This window comes from Urtica dioica, chromosome 7 (genome assembly GCF_054948205.1).
Source record: "Urtica dioica subsp. dioica isolate 48M chromosome 7, U.dioica_male_clone48M_v1_H2, whole genome shotgun sequence".
NCBI classification, from domain to species: Eukaryota; Viridiplantae; Streptophyta; class Magnoliopsida; order Rosales; family Urticaceae; genus Urtica; species Urtica dioica.
Genome location: NC_142762.1, coordinates 821681 through 831375, shown reverse-complemented (window position 1 = coordinate 831375; position 9695 = coordinate 821681). Strand labels below are relative to the sequence as shown.

Genomic DNA, 9695 nt, shown 5'->3' with positions numbered 1-9695 from the left:
GCCAGCACAAAAATACGTGTGACATAAAAATTTAATTTGAGTTGTTTTTGAAATCTTCAATCGTTATCTATTCATCTTATTTTTATCACTTATTTCTCTGAACAATCCTTTATATATAGACCTCTTCCGTTCCCCTTAAACATCACTCACAATATCTCTTCCATTCTATCGAGAAGCCCTTGGTGTTTGTTGCGTGTAATAAGAGGTACGTTACATGCACTAATCACATACATAGATTAATTACTTAATGTTCTTCTGTTTGTTTATATATATATCCAACATGGTATCAGAGCAGGTACATCGATTAGATGGAACAGATCAACGGAGGAGAATCGAAGACGGGAAGGAGGGGATTGCCGAAGATCGAGACCCACAAGGACGCCGGGACAGAGATGTGTCACGACGACAGCGCGACACGTGTGAATGCGCAGACAATCGAGGAACTGCATTCTCTTCAAAAGAAGAAGTCCGTCCCCACCACCCCCGTGGGACCCGCCGCCCAAGGAGATCGCCTTCAATCCATCAGGTATATTATATCTTTTATAAATATAGCTCTATAATTAGGACCAATGCATATACGGTAGTCGTAATTAAGGGTTGGTCGGTTTGTAGTGCATCATTGGCATCGTTGACGAGGGAAACAGGACCAAACTTGGTGACAAGGAAGAGTGAGAATGAGAGAGAAACGAAGAGCAGTCATCATCATTACACCGCTCCCACTATTGCCGTCAGTGACAGCGCTCTCAAGTTCACTCACGTCCTTTACAATCTCTCCCCTGCTGGTATCTAATTTCACTACTTTCCTTATATATAGTTTGAAAATATAGATGATTGATATTCAATAAAAGAATTGTTATAAATGTTAAGACAATTTTACTATTATTTGTGTAGAACTGTATGAGCAAGCTATAAAATACGAGAAAGGATCGTTTATAACGTCAACTGGTGCGTTGGCCACTCTCTCTGGAGCAAAGACGGGTCGAGCTCCGAGGGACAAACGAGTTGTGAAAGATGAGACCACCCAAGAAGAGCTCTGGTGGGGAAAGTCAGTATTCTTATTCTCACTTTTTATATAATACTTGGGCTGGATATTTCTTTTAACAAAATAATCAACATTTCACATCGTCTACCTAAAGAGTCATTCGAAATGCGATGATTGCATCTTTTTCGTTTTAATGAGACAGCTTTTTTTTTTTTTTTTTTTTTTTAATTGCATATCTACACGGTCCTAAGTCCTAACTTTTCCAAGTTTATTCGAGATTATATTCCAATTTCATAATTTAATATACTTCCTCCTTATAATTGACATTAGGGGATCTCCTAATATTGAAATGGACGAGCAGACTTTCCTAGTGAATAGAGAAAGGGCTGTGGACTACTTGAACTCTTTGGACAAGGTAAATATCCTCCTACTTTTTTTTATTAATATTTTAAAACGACTTTTATTTCTTAATCGATTTTCTAGGAAAACAAAGCGACTCGTTCTATGCTGCTGATAATATGACAAGTTGCGCATTAATAGTTTAGTTAAGGTGACTCAAATAGTACGAAAAAAATTCAAAAAATTCTCATAGTTTAGTCATTTTTTTTTACCAAGTGCAATATTTCTAAATGAAATTTTAATAAATACATATATGATATTATAATAAATTCGTGAGTCGTGACCCTTTACTGGATAATCCAGTCTAGAGATCCCATTTAAAACTAACAGAATCAAAATCTTGCAACAAATTACACACCAACGCTTACGCGATCGTGATTACGTGTTAATTAGTTGGGCTTTGACAAATAAAAGGTCTGCTTTTAGGTTTATGTGCCTCGATCCTTTATCCACTTCCGTGTCAAATACGTCACAGACAGATATTATACAGCGCATATAGCACATTACAGCAATGAATATCAATTTCTGCTCCATCCCTTCGGAGTTTTTTTTTTTTTTTTTTGAAGGCAGCTTTTTAGCTGTGTGATGTGGTGTGGAATTAACATACCACTATACTATGCTATCCTAGGTACACATTCTTCGGAGTTTCTTACCCAAAAAAAATAAAAAAAATATTAGATTTGTCTAATTGATCCCTCGACTTTTCTGTTGCATATAATATACCTCAATATAAGCCCATATAAGAAAGAATTATAATTTTTTAGTAGCCAATCAAATTAGGTCTCAGTGTTTGTGTAGCTAGATGTGAGTGGAAATCAGCTGCCTCGTTATAAAAACATATTCCGAGAATATCTTATTTTTCATTTTTATTTTTATTTCGAAAATACCTCGTTTTATTATAAAAATAAATAGTTAATATTCATGTTTTTTTCTTGATGTTTACAATTTTATTATTAGACTTATCTTTATATATCTTACAGTTTCATTTAAATTTTTATGAATTATTTATATTTTTGTTGTGTGTTCACATCTATTTTTCATTAATATGCATGGCTTTTGTTACATATGTAATTTTATTGGGTTATTTATTCTTTTTATTAAGTAATCTGTCAAATATTTATCAATATAACTTTTTTGCAATTACTAGGACGTTTATTACACTACATGTATATACACACAGTGTAACATGTTTTTCTTCATAACTGTTTTAAAAATATGACTAAAACCTGGACAAATGAATTCCATACATAATACATTAAGGTGTCTTTCTTTTCTATTTATCAAGTTTAAATCTTTCCTGAAAAAAGGTAACAATCTTTCAATTAAAAAAAATTAAATAAAAATCTGAAACTGGTATTCTTCTTTAAATAAAAATATTTTCGCATATTTATGATTTTTTGTCTTTTTTTAATATCGTAAATAAGTTGAAGTGATTATTTACAGAAAATTTATAAAAAATTGACCATTATACAAAACGCTAACAAATAATAAGTTGCACCTCCTTAGACGTTTATGCATAATCGTCAACAGCAAACAAACAAGTGATTGAAAAAAAAACTGATTAATAGTTTAGTTAAGGTGACTCGTATAGTACGAAAAAAATTCAAAAAATTATCATAGTTTAGTCATTTTTTTTACCAAGTGCAATATTTCTAATTGAAATTTTAATAAATACATATATGATATTATAATAAATTCGTGAGTCGATAGGCCACTTGCTGTGAAACGACCCTTTACTGGATAATCCAGTCTAGAGATCCCATTTAAAACTAACAGAATCAAAATCTTGCAACAAATTATACACCAACGCTTACGCGATCGTGATTACGTGTTAATTAGTTGGGCTTTGACAAATAAAAGGTCTGCTTTTAGGTTTATGTGCCCGATCCTTATCCACTTCCGTGTCAAATATGTCACGAGACAGTTATAGCGCATATAGTATATTATAAGTAATTTATTTCCACTTATTCAGGGAAGCTCAAAGTCTGACATCACTGTGGCAGTGTGGCACATTACAGCAATGAATATCAATTTTTTTTTGCTCCATCGATTCGGAGCTTCTTACCAAAACAAAAAAATACAAAAAAATATTAGATTTATCTAATTGATCCCTCCGACTTTTCTGTTATATATAATATACCTCGAGAGTTATAATTTTTTAGTAGCCAATCAAATTAGGTCTCAGTGTTTATGTAGCTAGATGTGAGTCGAAATCAGCTGCGTCGTTATAAAAACATATTCCGAGAATATCTTATTTTTCTTGATGGTTACAATATTATTATTAGACTTATCTTTATACATCTTACAGTTTCATTTAAATTTTTTATGAATTATTCATAATTTTTTGTTGTGTGTTCGCATCTATTTTTCATTAATATGCATGGTTTTTGTTACATATGCAATTTTATTGGGTTATTTATTCATTTTATCATGCAGCCAACTAGAATTGTGATCTAAAATATATAATGGACTTCTGTGCATTTTAAGTGAGTAGCGAGGTCTAAAATACTATTGAGTAATCTGTCAAATATTTGTCAATTTAACTTTTTTTGCAATGACTAGGACGTTTATTACACTAGTGTGTATATATATACACACCGTGTAACGTGTTTTTCTTCATAACTGTTTTAAAATATATGACCAAAACCTGGACAAATGGCTGTCTTTCTTTTCTATTTATCAAGTTTAAATCTTTCCTGAAAAAAGGTAAAAATCTTTCAATTAAAAAAGTTAAATAAAAAACTGAAACTGGAATTTTCTTCTTCTTTATTTTTCTATAGGTATTTGTGAACGACCAATTTCTGAATTGGGATCAAGAAAACAGAATCAAAGTCCGAATTGTATCTGCCAGAGCTTACCATTCACTTTTTATGCACAACATGTAAGTCAAAAATAGCAAATTAAAATTCCTTTTATTAAAAAAAGCCTCTTATGGCCATGTAATAAACACATTACTAATTTTTATGTATTTATATGGGGTGATAGGTGTATCCGACCAACAGCGGAAGAGCTAGAGGATTTTGGGACTCCGGATTTCACAATCTACAATGCGGGACAATTCCCGTGTAACCGTTACACTCACTACATGACTTCGTCCACAAGCATCGACCTCAATCTGGCGAGGAGAGAGATGGTGATATTGGGTACGCAATACGCGGGTGAAATGAAGAAAGGCCTTTTCGGCGTCATGCACTACCTCATGCCCAAGCACCAAATCTTGTCCCTCCACTCCGGCTGCAACATAGGCAAAGATGGCGATGTTGCCCTCTTTTTTGGACTGTCCGGTAAATATAAATACACATAACAAGACGGGCCACGAAACTTTATTACAACATTTTCTGATAATTGCTTATTTCGTAGGCACGGGCAAGACGACTCTCTCCACAGACCAAAACCGGTACTTGATCGGGGACGACGAGCATTGTTGGGGTGAGAATGGTGTGTCAAACATCGAAGGAGGGTGTTACGCCAAGTGCATCGATTTGTCCGGGGAAAAGGAACCCGATATTTGGAATGCCATCAAATTTGGAACCGGTATGACATTGTTTTTTACCATACTTGGGTCAGGCATGTACCTCGGGCCCCTCATGTTTTGTGTTTTTTTTTTTTTCCGGATGATATATACCTTTCTATTCAAATATATATAATAAATTATGGCCCTCTTTTTTCTGGTGTAAGGCTATATATGTGTTATGTATTTGGTGCAGTGTTAGAGAATGTGGTGTTTGACGAGCATACCCGGGAAGTAGACTATACAGACAAGTCCGTTACAGGTAAAGAAGATGAAATTTATTTATATTTACTGATGACAAGACGCGGCTTTAAATTGAAAAACATTTGGGGTTTGAATTGTGTTGAAGAGAACACAAGGGCAGCGTATCCGATTGAGTACATCCCAAACGCAAGAATTCCGTGTGTGGGACCGCATCCAAAGAATGTGGTCCTGCTGGCGTGCGACGCATTTGGAGTGCTTCCACCAGTGAGCAAGCTGAGCATGGCTCAGACCATGTACCACTTCATCAGTGGATACACCGCTCTGGTACGCACCACTTAATCTCCGATTTAATTAAACGAATAATTAACAACTTTCAAATGTAGGTGGCGGGAACAGAAGAGGGTGTGAAGGAGCCGAGAGCCACGTTCTCGGCTTGTTTTGGGGCTGCTTTTATTATGTTGCATCCCACAAAATATGCGGCGATGCTCGCCCACAAGATGCAAAACTATGGGGCCACCGGATGGCTAGTCAACACTGGATGGTCCGGCGGAAGGTATATATCAATCTTCGACACACCCACAAAACTTTATATATTATTTTCATGCTGTTTCAATTTTCTTTTTTCATTCTCAATTTTTTGTACTTACAAATTATATGTAAAGAAAAGGAAAATATTACGCTAAACTCTTTTTAAATTAATCTTATCATATTTTTAATTTAATCTTTTTTTTAAGCGTAAATGTTGTTGATAGCTTAGTTACACTCTATAAATGGTGTATTGTATCACAGGTACGGATCGGGTAGCCGAATCAAGTTGGCGTACACAAGGAAGATCATTGACGCAATTCACTCGGGAACGCTATTACAGACAAACTATGCCAAGACTCAAGTATTTGGCTTACAAATCCCTACTGAAATAGAGGGAGTCCCCTCTGAAATCTTAGACCCAATTAACACGGTTAGTGATTTCTTTACTTTGATTTATTTATAATTTGAATTATAATTGCTTCAGGACAAACTTATTATTTTTTAATGTTACTCAAACATCTACTTAAAAAAAAAAAAAAAAAAAAAAATCGAGTGCTGCTTCAAAAGAAAAAACCGATTGCTTTACTTAGTTATTGGATAAATGTGTGTATTTAATTTTTTTTTTCTTCTTAATGTGGCAGTGGTCGGACAAGCAGGCGTACAATGACACTCTACTTCATTTGGGTGGTTTGTTTAAGAAAAATATTGAAGGGTTCTTGAATTATAAGGTTGGAAATGACGATAATACGATGGAGGAAATTCTGGCAGCCGGTCCTGTTTTCTGATCAAACGGCCATTATTATCTACGAAGATTATGAAACCGGAATTAATTAGGGTTCTACTATCATGAATTTTTTTTTTTACCTTTTGTTCAAGGTGGTTGCTTAAATAAAACAAATTTAAATTGTCACATAAAAAATATTATTTGTTTACACTCTAGGTGGATCAATTTTTCCCCTTGTGTGTGTGGTTACGTTGTCTATGCTCACCTGTGTTTGTTTTTGTCCTTCTTAATTATGGTGTACAACAAATATTAATCAACAAATATTACTGAGAAATGTCCGAGAAAACAAAAGGTGTTGTAGATTTATAGTCAAAACTAAATTATAAAATTGGGATATAATCAACGTTTATAAACGTTTAGGAAAACAGTCAATGACAATTATATTTGACTTAAATATCCCTATATTAAACATGTTATAATTAACAAAAAAAAATTAAATAATTTAAAAAAATTCGACAATTAATGAAAATTAATGTAACAATGGTGAACTCCAGCAGAATTTTACAGTAGTAGACAAGATTTTTCATCCTACACGATGGGTCTATTTTTGAAGCTCTCTTCACCACGAATCCGTAAGATTTGGAATCACTCAATTTCGAGTTCATATGAGGAAGATATGGATTTGTGAAGTTTTTATGAGGAAAAAAATATATATGAGAGAGAAAGAGTGATGAATCACTGTAGAAAAAAAAAAACAAATAAAAAAACGGTTGGAATGACAAAATGGAAAATTTAAATGTTTTATTTAATTGTCATCTCCTATGTTTGGTTATTTTTAATATGTTTACAAACGTTGGCTATATCACAAACATGATGTTTGGAATGGCATAATAAGTTATAAATTTCTATAAAAAAAATTATTGAGAAGTATTACTTTCCAGTGCGTTTTGAAAGCGTAGCGTAATCATATTCTCAAGAAGCTCATTATACTAATCACATTTCCAAAAACAAATTGCGAGGTAGCATTGATAACAACAGTTCAGTCGATGTCATTTTCAAAAGGCACACTAAAGAGAATGAACATCGACGAAGCCGCGATCGAGAGAGAAACAACTGATCTAGCCGGTTTCAAAGGAGAAACGACTCCCTCTATTGGGTTGATAATATTACCTATTCCACGGAAGGTGTGAATAAAATCATGGAATTCATCGTCTTCAATTGACCTTCTCCTTACAACATAATATTAAGTAGGCCATGGGTACATGGGACGATGGGCGTGAACGTTGGAAAAACAAATTGGTATCAAACACGTGTGATGGCTCTGATACCAACTATTGGGAAATAAGGTAGGTATCAGACACGAACAATCGCTCTAATACCAGTTAGTGGGTAAATTAATTCCATAAAAGGTTAATTACGGTTCCCATGTATTGAACACGAACATTCGCTTCAATACTTTCATTGGGTAACCAATCTCTTAATCCTATAATATTTTTACAAATGCGGAATAGAAGAACCTGAATATTGGGTAATTGTCATTAAACCCGAACAATCGTTAAATCTTTAACGTAAAGAATAATTATCAGGATACTCAGAATTATTCATGGGTAATCTAGCAACGTAGCCAATTTCAAACATGGTTTTAAAGATGTAGCCAGGTAAATTTTGTAATCTAGGCATTTACAGAAATAAACGGTTAGAAAATATTGAAAATACCCTTATGTAACATAAATCATAGAAACCAAATACTAGCCAACGTTTCAGTCAGCCGAAGCTTATCGTGCGTAAAATAAACGTAAATTAACAAAGCAACGGAGATTAACAAAAAATTAGAAAGAAATAAACGCTCAATAACCAACTTTGCCAAATATAGAATTTTTTTTTTAAAATTCTAAATATATACACGTGTATTAACTTCGAAAATTCGTATTGAAAATTTGATCGGCTTATGAATAACACCGTATTAAAGGAAAGGAAAGAAATATCAATTGATAACACCATCGACCTCTATCTGCACATATGTAAATTTACCATAATTAACAAAAATTAACAAAGCAGCGGAGATTAACAAAAAATTAGAAAGAAATAAGAAAACGCTCAATAACAAATTTTGCCAAATATAGATTTTTTTTTAATTCTAAATATATACACGTGTATTAACTTCGAAAATTTTGGTTGATCAAACGTGGGCTACAAGTTTTGTAAGTAAATTCTAGTAGAGGATATTATAGTAATTAACATCTTACATAATTAAGACACGTCATCATTTTTTGCTAGAGTGAAAATTTGGACGAAACGTTGGCTAGATTACAATTTCAACGTTTCAGGTGGCTTAGTTCGACTAATTTTTCATTATTCAACAAGAGATCTAATATTTTGGGCAAATATAATCAACACAATACCATAAGAGGATTTTGCTTACATACCTTTCAGATCAGGTATAGACCATCCACGCTCATAGCTTTTGGATCTTTTGCTCTTGGATTCCTTGGTTGCTTGGATCATCGATTCTTCGGTTGCTCAGACTGATCGATACCGTAATCTTCCATGATGTAATTCTGCAAGTATAGAGACCAATGTGTGGGCCAACTCTTTAGTCACCAATTATTTTAACAAGGTGTCAGAATAATTCTTTCTCACTTTGGGAAGTGGTATGAACGAATTTCCCATCTCCGAGAGCGTGGAAAAATGTCCACACTATGAGCGGAGGGGCTACCGAAAATTTCAAGTGAGAAAGAAGGCTATTGGACGAATTTTGCACTATTCAAGCCCACTATTTATAGTTTTCTAGATTAATCATAATAGAATATGCACTTACTTTATTTGATTTGATCTTATTCAATTTAATATGATATATTTATTCTATTCATAGAAAAAATCAAATATCTCCAAGATACTTTAATAAATAAAATATTCAGATCATATCTAATATTTATTTACTTCTCATATTAGAATATATTATTAAGGTAAACGAATAAAATAGAATATCTCTATGATATTCTCAATAAATAACATAATTTATATTATTTGTTTCTCACAATAAGATATACTATTCTATATATAGAATAGTAGAGAATATCTCAATGATACTCTCATAAATAATTACTATTTTAAATACTCACCAAATCGGATCATTTTTAATATATAATATTTATTTTCTATTTGAGAAAAACCTCAGTCTTATTGGGTTTTGATCAAACGAATCCAAACCACATGTACCTTATTGTAACGTATACCACAAGCCATTTTGGGCCCACAATCCTTTTGGGCCTTGTGGACCGATTTAAATTGCATTTTTACAAGCCCATTTAAATCTCAGTGATATTTAGAAGTTACTTAACAATTAA

The 9695-nt window shown here is 33.2% G+C and overlaps 1 protein-coding gene across 1 annotated transcript; it reads left to right on the top strand.

The window, feature by feature from the left end:
• On the top strand, positions 1-6673 carry LOC149390066 (phosphoenolpyruvate carboxykinase (ATP)-like). Its single transcript, XM_089619340.1, has 13 exons — positions 1-205; positions 291-526; positions 613-782; positions 892-1045; positions 1313-1397; positions 4162-4262; positions 4367-4665; positions 4742-4915; positions 5089-5154; positions 5242-5420; positions 5480-5649; positions 5886-6054; positions 6266-6673. Exons 2-13 carry the CDS (start codon positions 309-311, stop codon positions 6407-6409), a joined length of 1929 nt encoding a protein of 642 aa, XP_089475466.1. The 5' UTR covers positions 1-205; positions 291-308; the 3' UTR covers positions 6410-6673.
• The last annotated feature ends 3022 nt before the right edge of the window (positions 6674-9695 follow it).